The 17,042-nt window shown below is 39.3% G+C and overlaps 1 protein-coding gene across 1 annotated transcript; it reads right to left on the bottom strand.

Annotated features, from left to right (window-relative positions):
- Positions 1–578: 578 nt before the first annotated feature.
- LOC108574643 (regulating synaptic membrane exocytosis protein 2-like) lies at positions 579–16,396 on the bottom strand. Its single transcript, XM_017937271.1, has 9 exons — positions 16,280–16,396; positions 13,345–13,523; positions 12,429–12,644; positions 11,707–12,038; positions 8,869–9,051; positions 3,109–3,190; positions 1,943–2,022; positions 1,632–1,739; positions 579–880 (listed from the first exon to the last, which is right to left on the bottom strand). Exons 1-9 carry the CDS (start codon positions 16,394–16,396, stop codon positions 579–581), a joined length of 1,599 nt encoding a protein of 532 aa, XP_017792760.1.
- Between the last annotated feature and the right edge of the window lie 646 nt (positions 16,397–17,042).

Genomic DNA, 17,042 nt, shown 5'->3' with positions numbered 1-17,042 from the left:
ATTTCTTTGGTGCTCCGATATATAACGATCCTGATAATAAAGCATCAACGGGGAGCAGTTGGAGTTTGATTGTCTTTTAGCTCAGTATTGCGAGGTCGCGATCGGTTGAATGAATTTCAAATGAATTTCGGAAAGAAAAGTCGGTCAGTTTGCTGTGCAAAGCAACACCAGTTGTCGAAGCTTCGTTCGTTGCTAGCTCGTCCCCGATAGCCCTTTCTATTGCCCAAGCAAGTTTCGTCGATCGGTTCAATTACATTTTCCACCGTGTTCACTTGCAACCTCGACGAACTTCGATACTCGATCGTCAACGAACCGTGACGAGCGCGACAACCTGGATCGTGCTTCGCCAAGCTATACATATATGAAATCGGTAAAAAGAAACCTGTGTTCGATCGATCAAGGGACCGCAAGAGAAGGTAGAACGGAAGGAAGAGGTGAAATGAACGAGAATTAGACGCGAATTGTGACCGGTTCCATCAGGAGATGATCTTAACGACAGACTCGTCCTCGTCTTTGAGCAGAAGGCTCAGCCTGAGGTCGAGTTCACCGGCCTCGAGGGCCCATTTTTCCCTCAGCCATCATGGAGAGTCCGCGGTATGGGTGCCAAGCGTATGAATCGGGAACAAGGGATACCAATCCATGGTTAGCTGTGACAATGGAAGATCGTCGAGGTTCACCTCCGCTCCGCCTAATCCCTGATTGCTTTCGAATGTTTGCTTCTTCTCCCACAGCATCACCAGCAGATTTCTTCCGAGGGCGTCGCAGCTGCTGTACTTGATGGTCTGGCGGTATTGCGGGTTCCTCGAGTGCCGTATCACTCGGGTTTTGCGCTTTTGCAGCCACCTGTCGCCGTCTCGAAGATACGTCTTCACGTAGGTATCTGTATTGGAACGAAAAGATAGATTGATTTGTTTCCAATATAGTATGCTGGAGGTGTTTTTCATTCTTTGACGGTGATCTTCGTATTGTGTATTTAGTTGGAAGGAAATCGAGATTAGAGGGAAATTTTTTTAATAGACACTTTTAAAGGTACCTTGAAAGTAATTGAGATTAGTTTAAAATATCTCAAAGGGGTCGAAGAATTGAATTTTTTTATTGCATTTTCTGAAAGTATAAGATCTTGAGAGTGTGTTGATAAAAGTCTACCCCTGAAATCGGCGAAATGACAAAGTTACGATGATTTGAAGAAATTCATACACCGCTGCAAACGCTGAGTGTAGTAAAAGTGTGTTTTGCAAACGGGCGGCCATGATTCTTCAGTAACGAACCAACTAATCTCTCCCAAATTTCGCATAAGTGTAAAACAGATATATCTTTATTTTCTGTACTGGAATTATGTCAATGTCTGCAATAGTTTCTTTTTTATCACCCAAAGAAGTTAAACCTTTCACGATAAAAGCGATATATTTATCTCATTAGGAACGATAACAACACTCGTATTTTTCTGTTTCACGAATAGTGGCAGCTATCAGAATGTCGGGAAACATGTAACGACTAGAATAACAATTAATACAATCACGAAAAAGTTACACCGCGTTTTCCTGAAATATGACCAAAAATGTCCCTCGGTTCATAATTGTCCGATAATTTTTCACCTCAGTATCCCCTTAATTGAAAAAGTAACAAGTTACCTGGTTCCTCTTTTTCTCCCGGACAAATGTCTCTGGCACAGATAACCTCGACTTCAAGCGTTCCCTTGCTTAGGCAGAGTCCTAGTTTCACCTCACCGTTTTGAGCTCCTAAAATCCAGGAAAAATTCCATCAGTTTACCTAGGATCTCACCGAGCGTAATCTTGTTAGGTAAATTTATCATTCGTCCCTTCTACGAAAAGCCTTTTCTATCGGTACACGAACGAATAGGTACGAAAAGCAATTCATCTTTCTCTCTGATGAGATAATATCGGATGGTAAAAAATTTTCGAAGGATAGTCGCGTCCTTTACCTATCATCCTGTATCCCTTTGGTGGCACCTGTCCGGCACCCAGCTTTGCATCAACGCCATTTTCGTCTCTCATTATCTGACTAAAAGTGAAAACCGACGGTAAATACATGTCGAGATTAATGTACCGTGAAATGAAACAGAAGATGTAAAAATTGTTGGATAGAGTGAAGGTAGAAAATACGAAGGCTAAAATACTGGAACGCTGAAAGATTGAAAATTAGGAGGCTAATAGTGTATAGGACGTAAAGCTTACTTTACAATGTCCTCGTGTTTTGTTGTTGTTTTCTACTAATTTTTTTCGAAAGTAAAGCTGTGTTAACACGATGATTATATAGATTTGTGAAATTTGTGATTTACGTTGTATCGTTAGAGTTTGTGTTACTTACAGCGGTCGTTAATTTCAGAAACAACATCACACTAGATTCGTGTTACTGTTTTAAGTGACAGATTTACGACATGCCTTAAGCCTATTAACTTTTTATGGGAATATCGTAATAAAGCGGCTTTTAAATCGATGGCGGCAGTAACTGCCCCGCTATTTTCTTTTAGAATAACGTGATTCGAAATTTCATTGTGTGCTTATGTGAGACATGATTTAAATATATTTACTGGGTGGAGATTGTGTAAATGTTGCGTTAATAAAATATTTACTTTTCGTCGTGTAAAAAGAAGTAAACGTTGAGAGTGATTAATTTCAGTCGAAATGTTAAGTGCAAAAATAAAAATAACTTGTAAAATTGTCAAATGGGGGTGAAAAATAGAAATAAATAAATCGTTTCAAATATGCAATCCATTTTACAGTTAGAAAATAAATAAATAATCAGTTAACAAGATCAGTTAAAGCTGACAAAAACAAGTTTAAAAAATTACGAAATTTGCATTTTCAGCCTTCAACATTCATATTCAAATTATGCTACTCACAATTTGCATTGTTGCTATCATTATTACTTTTTTCAACTTCTTAAAAATTCTATGCACCTTGTAAATATTTCCGGAAAATAGATCGATACAGCACAGTAACATTTGGAAAAGCGTATCACAAAAGGTTTCAAGTATCCCCGAACAAAGTGAAACAGTTTTTCCCCGACCAAGAAGGGAAAAGCGATTCGGTTAAACTGAGATGATAATTTTTATTTATACATTCCTTTGTATCCAGTGCTGCTTACCTCCATTTGTCTTGCTCGTCTAATTCAGTGTTGCGAAACCTCTCCGGAATATTCATGATGCTGTCTTTGCGCTCACCCCGCCCTGTGAGTTAGAGGAAGATATTTTCTTTCTGTGACTGGTGCATTTCGCGATTACCCGCCCACCAACCTGCGTGCTACGTGATTTACTTTTTTTTCCGCGGTGTAACTCGCGTCGGTTTTCCCATTTCCTTGTTATCTCGTCCGAGTTTTTTTTCTTCTCTCTCTTCCCCTTTCCGCTCTCTAACGGAGAGGATACGCGATTGTCACGCAGGTTGCCGAGAAAGTGATTGATCAAAATTCATTTTTATGCCTACTGAATCTGGCCGTCTACTCAATAGGATTCAGAAGCCTTAAGTACGGTTCACAATCAACGAAGCTCTCAACTTGTGTCAAGCTTACTCGGGATTGCAAAGCACCTTCGATTAGACGCGCATTTGCAGACTGTTGTTTCGTGAGAAAGTGAGAAGTGAGTTGAATGTTTTGTCGTGGAATTGTTAAATTTATAGCAACTATTAAGTTTAGGTAGAGTTTCGAGGTAAAGTAAGTTTATCGAGTAGTCTTAAGATTCAAATTTTTGAGATATTGTTTGAATGTACAATCAAGTTTCCTGGTTATGTGTATGTTTCTTGTTTACGACAGAAATAGCATAGATTCAGAGCTACATAAATTATCTGTAACTTCGTAAAAGATCGTATTATCACGGTTTGTGTTAAACGTAGAAATTAATTCGGTGCTGTTTCTTACAAACTTCAATATTTATTTTTACGAAAAATCAAAAATCTCGCAGAATATGGCTGCTTTGAGTCGACCAAGTCGTGAAAATTTCCGAATGAATTTCTACGTCTAACAAATGAACGAAGAGAAGTCTTTGAAGAAGAGTTTGGGAATTCCAAGTTGTGCTTTTGTAATTGTAAATGAGTGGTGTGCACGGGGAATATCGGGGTTTCTTAATTTCTCCAACATCTACGTTAGCAAGAAATAATCTAACGGTGTATCTTCTTACTACTGTCAATACAACTGGTGAGTGAGAGGGTTAATAAAAATATCTACGACTACGACTGGCATCAATCAAAGAAAGGGGGCGAGAGGAAAGCGGGTTAGAGCAACGATTAATCTGTAGAATAGAACACTGAACTAAACTACATTGAAGCCTACTTACGCTTTTCTTAGCTACTTGTCAAAAAACTCTAGCTAAGAACGGAACAGGTACTTCAACTGTAGCTATTTCTTCAACGCCTACGAAATTACTGCCATTACGTGGTTGACACTGCTGTTACAAGCTACGATCTACTGGATCTAATGGATCTACTGATTCTACGTGAGTCAGGTACGATGAATTAGTGGAACGGTGGGTTCTTGGGATAATGCAGCAACTTTAATCGCATATTTCAATCACAACAATTTGATTTTGAGAAAAAATCTACCAATTCTTTTCAGGATGATCAATTATCAGGGATTAAGGTTACTGTATCGTCTACTTCTGTTGCGTTAAATGAACTTCGAGAACTGGTTCTACTGTACTTTACAGATTTTTTATTCGTTTGTTATTTTTCACTGGAGTATTCTGGAGAAATTAATTTAGAGTCGAATAGCCAAGGCTCGGCGACAATATCGTTCCATTGGATATCTGATAAACATGTCAGAAATCTGTCATCGAGCATATTTGGTACGAATACCGATAGTCTGGTTGGAATCTATTGGAAGATTATGCCAGGATTGAAATTAATGGGTCAATTTGTGGCATGTTTGATCATCAAAGCAACAATGCTAGAGTACGCTACCTCTTTCCATTTCCATTGAGAGAATTTAATTAACAATTGCAATTCACTTTTGCTCGATCGTCAAAAAAGTTGAGAATACTTTTACGAATGTTTATGTTATCTGTGTTGCAAAAAGTAACGACAGCGATAGTAACATTTCAATACAATCTCTTCAAAAGATTGGAATTTGTTTTATGCATCTTTTGCTGTCACTTTTAAATAGAAATAAGTAGTACAGGTCAACGATATGTCAGACACGACTGAATATAGCTATTATTGACTCTACTACTATCTAAATGTGTTAATTCAGTTTCACTGTCTCGTATACAACTGAAACTAACGTTTTTCATAGATATTTTCATTAAATATTTCTACAAATATTAGTAACTAGGTGGCTTTTCAACGAAATCAATTTCTGTTCTCGAAGTGCACTCAGCGAAACTCCAGAACACTACTTTCCTTACCTAAAGTCATGATTGTAGACATAGCAACGAGTGGTTAGTGATTAAATATACTCTACTGCTAATAATACAATATTAAGCGAGTACTGTTGGTCTACAAAAGCGCAACCGATGCGAACATACAGAGGATCAACACAAAAGACGGAAACTGGGAACAGAATTGCTACGTAATATTACGAGTTTCCTGCGAGAGAACACCTTGGCAGAAGTTTACTGTACAATTTGAAAATATTCACACACACGCGCGCGCGCACTTACATTTCGAGCAATGTTTCAAGCAAAACAGGGGACGTTCGAGAAGTAAATTCCTCTCCCGTTTCTTTCTCAACGTTCTAATTAAAATCTCCATAAACAGAGGCGATACTCGATCAACGAGATACACATATCCACAACAAAAAGAAAAAGAAAAAAAAAACTCATTACCTCTACAAGCTTTCTTTTCGAAATACAAAATGTGAAAGGAAATCGATTACACTGTACTCGTCAATTACGGAAGTAAAGGTAATAGAGGACAAGGACGTACTTGAAAGACGTAACAGAAAAATTCGAAAAATGATACCCACGATATAGGGTAATTTCGGGAGAGACGGACCAGGCAGGTATTTCCTACATTATCCGCCAGATATGGAAGAAAAAACACCGAGAGCCACGCTCGATCGCTTTCCGTAAAAGAAATGTAAAACAAGAGAATACTGGCGCGTTCCACATTTGGCGGATGTGTACAGGCGAACGAATAAACAAACGAAGAGGCTCGGGTAAATTGGGTAGATTCATTAGGCAGGAAGAAAGGAGAGAAAAAGAGAGAGTGAAAGGTAGACGAGAGTAGCCAAGGGAGAAGGCGATAGAGATATATACAATAGAGAGATAGAGAGAAAGAGAGCGAGAAAATGTATCTTACCGGAAGCCCGTGACGTTGGTCCACAGTGTCCTGTGGTTATTTATCGAGGTGGTATGGAGTGCGGCAGTGGGAAGGAGGCCGAGTTACCGGTCCTCGGAGATACAGGCTCGCACTGCCACACAGTAACCGTTGGGACTACGCACGCTGTTGTCGTTGATCGATGATGTTGTGGTTGGTCGGTCGATCGAGCCCACGATTCGTCGTCGATCGGGGTGTCGGGATGGTGACGATGGCCGATGGCTTTTCGACCGAGCGAACCGAGCATTTTGATCGACCGTGCGTATGCATGTAAGAGATTGCCGGACGGACAGGGCCGACCGAGAAAGGAGATCAAGAAAATGAACAAAGAGACAAAATTGGCAGAACACTTGCGTGGTGGCGTTCCTCGTCAGCGGATCATGAGAGAAGACGAACACTCAAATATAGTGAAGAACACGATCAGCGCATAGCTTTTTCACAATTTTGGCGTTTGATATGGTTTCAACGTGAACGAGGAACCAGGCCTGGTGGGGGAGTGTGTAATAAACAGGATGTGTGTATATATATATATACATATATATATATATTTGAACACCACGGCGAGAAAAAAGTCGGAGAATGGCGTGTGCAGCGGCCGAATTAGAAGAGGGACATCGTGAGCTATAGATAGGTGAGAGAAGGAGCCAAGAACGACATCCTTCTTCTCTCCTCTATTCGCTTTCGACATCCTCCGTCTCTGTGTTTCCTTTTCCACTACTTTAGCTCGCGGTTAGTTTGTTTTTTAGTTGTGTTTTTTTCTTTTTTTCGTTATTGCCAATCACTTTGGGTGCCTTGGTCTTTCTTGTCGGATGATAACAATCTGGATCGTTGGTGTCTCAGGCTGGCATCAGGCGGAACGAGTACTTGAGCGAACAGGCAACAGCGGCGCAACAGCGATCGCACAGAGATGAGCATAGAGCACAGATCATTGCGACGAGTGAACTTTTGGGAATGCCAGCTTCTCCAATGAATAGATAGACAGACAGACAGAGATAGGATGACGCGATTTAGCATTGTCCGGCACGTTCTAGCCGATCGCACTTTCACAAGTTTCGACGAACGATTAATTCCCCCTCCCTTTTCGAACGATGGGAAATTTCGACTTAACACGAAACACGTGAGAATTGTCATTGGTTCGAGTGAATCGACGTCCAAGTTCTCGTCCTCTCGAATACGAACGAACTTTTCTTCGTCGACACCGTTAAATCATTGAAATCGAGAGCACTGATTCGTCTTGGACGTGTGTCAAATTACAAAAGAAAAAAAAAAAAAGAAAATTGTACTAAAGAAACAGCAAAATGATCGATACATGATAAATCCTTGTACCAATCCTTCACGATTTTTCTCACCGAATCAAGCTAATTAATACAGAATTCTATTCCTTTTTCGTCTAAGCGTCAGAAAAAACATAAGGCTCCCTTCCAGGCCGATCCGTTTCCAGCTCGATTAACTTTAACTCACTATATACTGACGAACGAAACTTCACGGGGGTTAACTTGGACGAAAAACGTTGTTAGGATACTTGTTCGCTCGGTCAAATCGCGCGAGATCGATGGGGAATGATTATACGAGAATACACGGAAAAAGAGAAAGCAGAGGGGACAAACAGACGTGTGAAGTAAACAGAGAGTGAAAGATAGGAAAAAATCATGGTATCGCATAGAATACACATATAAGTGTTAAAGATAATAAAGGCTCGTGAACAATGATATATGAGAAAATGCACATAAGTGTACACAAATGACACGGACCTACATATATATATAAACTAGTACATATTTTTCATCCGAATCGTGTCAACTCTATAGATGCATTGACTAAAAAGAAAAGAAAAAATCGCTAAAAATTGAACAGCGAGGAGACTTGAAACAGAGAATGTTGAAATTTCTTTGGTCCTGTCAGAAATTTCGTTTCAAGAAATTTTCTTGCTCGGAACTCGATCTACCGAAGGAAAGTTTCACTTTGATAGTCTTGCAAATAGGATTTCGATTAAAGCAAACACGCGGTAACATAAATGTCTTGAAACTCTTTCCATTCGCTGCTTAAAGTCTTAACTACAGTTTGTCTTCCGCTACGACCGAAACGGGGAGACGACCCGTAGCTCCTCGGAATTCAATAATCCGTTATTTCGAACGTAAACGCAGCTTCTACGTTCCCCCGGCAATCAAATCAAGATGTTCGATAATCACATCTAACCTGTCTATATAGCTCGGTTTACCTTGCATCTACACGTATACATGTACGTCCGTGCACACACATTTAATCACATGCGTACGATACGCACGGCGCCGGCCGACGAGGAAGATTCGATCTGCTTGATCGGCTGGTGGACGAGGATGGATCGAGCGGAACGACGATCCAACGATCAAGAACAGTGGTGGTGAGAAAACAAGAGAGAGAGAGAGAGAGAGAGAAAAGAGGATTGTAGAGAAAGAGGGAGAGAGAGAGAGAGAAAGTAAATCGACGAGTGCGTGAAAGACAGTCAGACAGATAGACAGACAGGCAAACAATTGCACAAATGGGTGAACGCGGACTGACGGACGGACGAACGAATGGTTAGGCGAAATGATGGCCAAAAAGGAAGCAACGTAATCATACTCACAGCTCTCCCGTCTCTTGCCTCCTGAGAGACTCATCGTCCTGGCGAGCTCCCTTTTAGCCGCTTTTAATATTCGTAGATCTTCGAGGATTTTTTCGGGATCCCTCGATCTGGAGATCGAGCTTCGCCGTCGATCCCGGCTGTAGTGAACTGTGGTCGGCATGTCGGCCTCTCCCATACTTCCACCTGGAAAGTCCAGTATTTTTTTTCTTCGTTTTCTTTTTTTAAGGTATCTTTTATTACATTTAAATTTGAATATGTATATTAGGTCATCTTGTAAGTTTGTGTCAAATTTTATAATTTAGATCAGTATTTTCAGTGATGCTTTAAATTTGAATGTACATGTATTAGGTCATCCTGTAAGTTTGTGACAAATTTTATAATTTAGATCAATATTTCCAAGGAGCCTGTAAATTTGAGAGTAGAAACGTAAATGCTTTCTCATTCTCCGAGTTTTCCTTACTTTTTCTTTTCCTTGGAATTTCCTTGGTGTTGCGACCTGATGAGGACGCAACGAAGTCTCCGTTCGGCGGATTATAGTAATAAACAACTTAGTCACATTTGGCCGCCAGACCGAGGTGCCGACGTTCGGAAGACCGCAATATACCCCCCGTGGACCCACCAGCGCGTCACTCGGACAATAGGTCCCAAAAACACTCGGGACCGTAAAACATTCGTTACCGGTCTCCCAAAAGGTCACAGTTTTCGTCGACCAATAGCCGAACACACCACGTTTTCCACCTTCATAACACAACCACCAATCAGAACCAACCTAATGCCTATATATGTACACCTACATACCTGAAAACCGACAATCACTGTAAAACGAGTGCACGAGACACATCGTCACGAAAAGAATAACCGAATTTCAACTAAACATCTACAACATCGAATCAAGGGAAAAACATCTATCAAACCCTGAATTCAGCAAATCATCTAAAACATCTAACCCAACAACCAAGTTTCAATACACCTCGAACCAGCGAGAACAATCATCAACCTGCGCCAGAACTCCTGGTCATAAGACTTGATCAAGGTCCACGACGCAACACTTGGATTTTCATTAAAATACTTTTCGCTTTTGGTACGAACTTAAGGGATGATCTGGTACGATAAGCTAGATTCTTATTGTACACAGTGCTTTGAAGCTAAATCAATATTCCAACAATTGAATTTCATGATTTATGGCAGGAGAAATATTTCAGTAATCGGAATTTAGGTGTTTACTACTCGAATAGCTTGCTCGAATATCGCAATTTTATTGATTTATCGGAAGTTTTGTTTGGTAGATGGTCGAAAGTTAAAATTGAGGTGAAATTAGGGTTATCAACATTTAATAATTTCTTTGGAATTTCTCGAAATTCTATCGATTTTTTATAAAAAAATTCGAAAATTTTTCGAAAAAAATATCGATTTGAATATTTAATTTAAAAAATATTAGATATCTAATTAGAAGATATTAATATTTCTTAGAACCTCGTTTAAAAAATTACACATAACTATAAATAAACAAGTGCATTAATTTATAATATATGAATTGATCTTTAAACATTGAGAAACTTTTCTCTTCTTTATTAATAAATCGTCTAAAAATTAGGATAACTTTCTAAACTACTGGTAACGTAATGTCATTTAGAAACGAAAAATCACTTTATTCCACTTTCAATAAAGTAACCAGACGTGAATCGACGAGATCGAAGTGTGCCTTCGAAATCAAAGACACTGCAAAATATAATAGAAGCTGTTCTTTTGAGGACAAGGACGCGAACGAAGAGAAGCGATGACCTAAAATTTCTACAACGACATCTTTTCTCGTTAGAAGTCTGTTTTTCAACCCTGACCTAGTATTTACAACATACAAACGCTAAAGTTGAACAAGCAGAATTCGAACAGTTCCAAACAATGCACGTGTAATTATCCTTTTGCTGGTTTCTGAAGGAAACGAAAAATTTAATTTGCATATTAATTGAAGCATAGGCGAACAATATTAAATTTCTATTAATTAACCTGTTCCTTAGCAAGTTTAATGAAAAAACGATTAGGTGTGAATTAGGTGCTCAGATCTTCTTTCAACATTGCTAAAAGAAATAGTGCAAATATAACAAGAACTTCGTTGTGCAGAAATGGAAAGTTTAAAATGACGGCGAATATTTGACGGAAGGAATGCGTTGAGAACCATTGAAAAATAATGATCTCTTCGACAAGTTTTAGATTACAAGCATGTTCTCGTACTTTTATTCGAGACATCGACATTTTTATTATCTACTTGCATTTCACACATCTTTTACTCCCTAATAGTATTTCCCTTTCGCGAATTTACCGAATGTGTTCATTGTTATGCGTCAGGTATTCCTGCGACAGACCAACGTGATACAAGTATAGCAACACCTTCACAGGAAAATATAATTCCACGATAAAATTAGGTAAAATTATGATATACGTAGAATTTCTTGTACGACAAATTTTACAAAATACTCGAAATACGTTTGCAATTTCTAACAGAAAACAATCGAATGCAAATTTATAATTTTTTTAAATAAAAAACTAATCTATATTATAATAGAACAAACAAAAATAGGAAGTTCCATAATTAAGCATAACAAGAACGAATTATTAACCTGTCTATAACAAAAAAAGAAAAGAACAAATGAAGAAGACACTTGCAGATTATATCAAAATTAAATTTTCCTCAAATACACAGCCATAAGTTCATGGTCACGTCAACCATTTTTATTACTTAAAAATATACAAGACCAACGGTTGTGTTTATAGTGTTTCATGAACACGCATATGAGTTTATGGTCGTGAAAGTGATTGAAATGAATGGAATCATCGACTTACGTTTACTATCAGTTCCGCCTTGACTTTGGAAGCTGCTCCTTCGACTACCGGGCAAAGATCTACTGTAATCTCTGTTGAGTTCATACGGTTCGACTTCTAATTGCTCGGACTGGCTGGAGCCTCTCCTGGAATTTGCATGCCAAGCGTGATCCGGATGCAGAAAGCCGAGCTCCGGGCTTCCGCTGTCGCTTTGTGTATCGTCGCTGTAACTTCTTTCGCGCAATTCCGTCTTCCGTAATAACCTTTGGGCAATTTCCATGGAAAAGGAGCTGCGCGGGGAACAGTAGGGCGTTTTGTTCGCGCGAAGCCCGCGAGGATCCTCCAATTTGTACCTGCAAGTGTGATTTATAGATCGTCGTAGATTATCTTCTATTCTAGCGATATACAGTCATCTTCTCGACCGCAATTTAAACGATCTCAAAATGTAAATATGACGGAAGGAAAATTTGTTTATAAACACACTACTGATTGGTCGTTAAAATTTAATTTCTTTATTAAAACCAACAACACACCGACCGGTGATTAAAATTCTGCAGCTACAGCCAATCAGCGCGTAACGAATTCTGACTGCGAAATTCTGACCTGAAATTAGGTCGTGTAATATGAAATGCTAGATTTGCGACGATTCTGCACGATGCAATTCTTTGTAGCGCTATTGTTATTTTATCGATTACGCGGGAAAATGAAATTGTTGTTCGTTTAGAAATTGTGATCTGAGTTACCAAGCCGGTTTCAAGTTTTCCAGAGCTTCCGGTATCTTAACGTTGCATTCGCCCAGAAAAACGTGTTCACCATCGGGACAGAGATCCCAGAGAGTCACTTCGATTGAGCGCTTCATTAAAGTTTCCCCGTCAACCCCGGAGAAGAATAATGTTGCGTTCCACCATGGCTCTTGGGTTGGCTTCGAGACCTCCGTTTGCAGTGCAGTCTGATCAGGACTGAAACGCGTGAAACATGGAATAATCGATATCGTATAGAATTTCGCGACAAACATTTCAGGATGAAGAATATTTCATTACTGTTCGTACATTTTTTAATCATTTCTATTCGTAATATTAACCATTTCCATATCGCGGTAAAAATTGAGGTCACAGCGTTATAAGTAATGGGAAATTTATTTCTATACGCCTTAGGTAGCAATTTCGTTAAAAAAATATAATTGATTATTTCTAGAACATCGTGCTGAAGAAACGTGAGCGTTAAAGGATTAAAAATATTCAATATATATATTTTTTGTAAAAAAAAAAAAAATGTATATAATATTTTATATTAAATAACCATATAAGAATTTTATATGACTCGAAGAAACACTATTGCATCTTTATTGGATTCTCCTAATATCCAATAAAAGTTTACAAGGTGTATCGTGCAAAATTGAATGACATTATATATTCCATAATACATTTCTGCACGACTTTTATGCAATTTTGTGCACTGATAACAGATTGCAAACTTAAAGCAACCAATAATCTCCACCATTTCTATCCAACTATGCATTCGACTTCGTTTGACAAGAATACCACCAAGAAATATCCTCCATGATAGATAGAATCATTCTTCTATAATCTCAATCACAGTTCAGATTAATCGTCCTTTTATCCGCGAGAAATTCCTACCTTTCGTCGACCAAATCCTTACCTAATCGGCAGGAGGACCAGTTTAGCATAGGCTTCCGGCTGCGTGCCGTATCCGGTGTCCTCTCTGGCGCACAAACCGTCAGCCGTGAAAACGTAAACGATCAGCTCCTTGCGATCCGCTTCGTACCAAATATGAATTTGCACCCGTCCCGACACTTGCTTCTCTTTCGCGATTTGCTCCTACAATAGAGGAGAGAAAATTCAAGGCTCGTTAGCCTGAAACGAAGGACGATCTCAGTGGTGGCTAAGAACTGGGTGAGTCTACGAATGAACAAAGACGTGACGTACGTATATACAGTAGATACTCTCTCTGTTCTCGTTAAAAATTCGAAACAATGGAAATCGAACGAGAGTAAGAGAAGACCGATCAAAAAACGTCTGTGTTCTACACGTAACTCTGCTACGTCGAAGTTAGATAAAGCAGTATCATTCTCTCATGCAGAAGCGGTTCATTGTCAATTGGGGGAAGAAAATGAACAAGAGCGAGCAAACTATGCGCAACATACGGGGTATAGAAATTACAGTGTTTGTTGATTCGCTTGAAATATCAATTCTACGCAAAATCAGTTGCATTTGCGTGTCGCAACTATGAACTATATGAGCATGATAGCGGAATATCAGTGATGAACAACTTACGGTTGACAATTACACGTGAATTTCTGAACCTCTTTACCTAACTTTTTCTAGGAAAAATCATTTTCCTACTGTTTGCTAAATTTTTTGTTTATATAAATATTTTATTATCATTCATATCGTTGGATATGAAAGTTGAAGAGTTCACGGTGCGTTCTGTTTTGCTGATTTCATTATAAAAAGGTTCTAAAAATGTACTCGTAATAGCCGAATGTTATTCTGAGGAAATTTCATGGTACAAAAGGTTAGCAGGTATTTCACGGAAAAGAGAATTTTCGACGTCTTCGCGTAGGGTAAATAATGCAAGATTCTTAAATGGAATTGCCAACAAAAGCTACACCTGTGTCTAAAGCTTCTGATAATCTGCGCCACTCCGTCTGGAAATCATTGTGAAAATAATCCCACGTCGGATGTCGCCGAGATTATGATTAATTTGTACAAATGGAACGGGAAGAACGAGCGAGATATAGAAAAGAAAAGAGGGGAATACAAAGGAAAGCAGACTGTTCATTGTTAGACACATTTGTATGCAGTGTTGTACGTAGATACACCTTTCTGAACTTTTCTTCTTCTTCAAGCAGTGGTTACTTAGGTTAACAAGAATTTCAAGCAATTCCATTTAAAATTCGATTACACTCGACGGCTCTATTTTAATCACAGAAATCTCCATCGGTTACTCTGGAAATACTTGTTGCAGCCTAATTAACACGTGGCAGGATCGTTGGAATTACCTCGAAGGAGTTTTTACACAAAAAAAGAAAAACAGAAATTTATCTCGACCTTAAACATTTCTCGAAACTTTGAATCCTTATACAGCAGAGAACACACGAAACGAAAGAAACATCGTGGAATACATAAATCAAAGTAACTGAAAATTCTCACACTGTCAAGTTTAAGCAAAGTTTTCTATAAGCACTCCAACTACCTTTCGCCAGAAAGAACTTTCCGAAACATTCGTATGAAAACGTTAATTCCTCTAGTGTTGATAGAAATTACACAACAGCGCGTGTGAATTGAACGTACACACACGTATGACGAGTAGCAAAGATTTACACTGTTAATTGTCGAAATCGTTCTAACGAAGAGATATCGCTGTTGTGCATCACTGATGTGTACGATACAGCCAAGAAAAGGGTTCGTTTCCTTTCGTCACAACGATCAGGCGTAGCTTCCTCATTTTTCTCTTTCAATCCTCTTCTGCTCCGTATGTCGTTGAAAAATTCCTCTTCCTGTTAATTACAATCTTGATCCTACCGTTTCCTTATCTCGCTTCTCGCAGAGAAGGCAACGTTTGATGGTTCAGTTGCCTTTTCCTCGCGCACGTACCGTTTTCCCGGACTGTACGTCTGCTCTAGGTCTGCTCAACGCGCTCAAAGATCTACGCAAGCGAGATGTGCGTGTATTATGCAGAAATGAGAAGGTGGCTAGCGCGAGGAATATCCCCTTAAGCTCGCATTCTCCGACATAATCGTAGAAATAGGGCACACGTAGTGTTATTGTTGGCCGACGTGAAAACGTCCACTTGGGTCATATAAAATCAACGTAAAATTGCACGGTGGGAGAGTAAATGCTGTGCAGAGCTAGAAAGAAGTCCTGCAGAAGAAATGCAAAACTGATTGGGTCACCTTTTCTGACAAAATCGTAGAATCGAAGATTTAAGGCTTTCACTGCCCGGAGCATAATTATTATTTAGGCTTTCGGGTGTAAACCGTGTCCTTATGGAAAAAGTCAGACGTTTCGTAAACATTGCAGCTCACTTCGTCAGAGTTCCATAATAAACAGTGCGTTATCAGTGTGTTTCACGAACCTTGACGAAGTGAGCTGTAATGTTTACAAAACGTCAGATTCCTTTCTCCATAAGGACACAGCTTACAATTCAAAGCCTCAGTAATAAAAATCGTAGAAATGGGGCAGGTGTATCGCAAAAACCTCGACGAATCGAATCGTGCTTAACGAGTGACGGGAAATTCATTCGATGCGAACGAAATATCTTTAACCCTTTGCACTCGAAGGTTTTTCCGCTAGAGAGGAGTAGTAAATTACAGTTTGCTAAATGGATGAAATTAGAGATTCGGTCTTTCGCTATTTAGACCTCTAACAAATTTTTCCATATTCATGTCCATAGACCTGCTATCTTGGAACATGTCAAATTTAAGAGTACCTCCGTTAATTATAATATTTATCAAGTAACAATGTCGCTTCTCAGTCTCCTCTCGAGTGCAAAGGGTTAAAGTGTCGTCTTTCCAGCTCTCCGCAGTATTTCTCACGAAATTTAAAATAGTCCGATTCGTCCCTGTTTTCACCTCGTCTAATAACGACAATATGACCCAATCAGGCCTGTTTTTCTTCCGCTGAACTTCCTTCGAGCTCTGCACGGTAACTTTCTTGCGCCTGTGACAGTTGGCTGGCTGTCTTGTCATCTCTGCATAGTATGTCGCGGCGCTTTTTCGGCCTTAAAGTTTCCTTAAAGCACCAACTTGCAGTCGACATGCGACCGAGCCAGACGGCAGCGAAAACGTAACGAACGAAGTGGAAGAAATGATCGACTGCACAGAGAAGAAGGCTCTCTCTGTGTGCAATTTGGTTTGCCTGGAAAATTTCATGCTTTCACAGCGCCTTCGGGTTTTTTTACTTCGATTTACTTGGACGGTTGGTAGAATCGGATTGATTTTTTTTTTTTTTGCACCTCTTCTTCCGATTTGCCTTTTTAATGAGCAACGCGTTCAAGGGCCACGCAAACAACGATGAATAATAGTGAGATCGTGAGCACGCGTGTTCGCGTCCGTTTTACACTCCATTCAGCTAACGAACACCTTTAAAGCCGAAGCAGAGTCGCGAGGAAAAGCGTTGGTGTTGTATGTGCAACGATGTCAGGTTACGATCCTTCTGAGCATACACTTTCCCATATTATTCTTTGCTTGTTGTTGGAGAATGAGGGAATTTTGTAGATTTGATGCAATTTTGCGAATTTTTCTGAATCAAATTAAACGCGTTACCAATATTTTCGTTATCATGAGAATTATACAAATTTCTTATCACATATTAATTCCTCGTAATTAGAAAATG

Source organism: Habropoda laboriosa, unplaced genomic scaffold, assembly GCF_001263275.1.
Source record: "Habropoda laboriosa isolate 0110345459 unplaced genomic scaffold, ASM126327v1 scaffold11, whole genome shotgun sequence".
NCBI classification, from domain to species: domain Eukaryota; kingdom Metazoa; phylum Arthropoda; class Insecta; order Hymenoptera; family Apidae; genus Habropoda; species Habropoda laboriosa.
Note: the sequence above shows the minus strand (reverse complement) of the source record. Positions and strands in the feature narration are given on the sequence as shown.

Coding starts and splice junctions, on each gene's coding strand:
- LOC108574643 (XM_017937271.1), bottom strand. CDS start 16,396: ATGACAAGACAGCCAGCCAACTGTCACAGGCGCAAGAAAGTTACCGTG. Junction 9,052..11,706: donor AGGCGGAACTGATAGTAAAC/GTAAGTCGATGA, acceptor TGGACTTTCCAG/GTGGAAGTATGGGAGAGGCC. Junction 881..1,631: donor GGGAGAAAAAGAGGAACCAG/GTAACTTGTTAC, acceptor GTTCCAATACAG/ATACCTACGTGAAGACGTAT.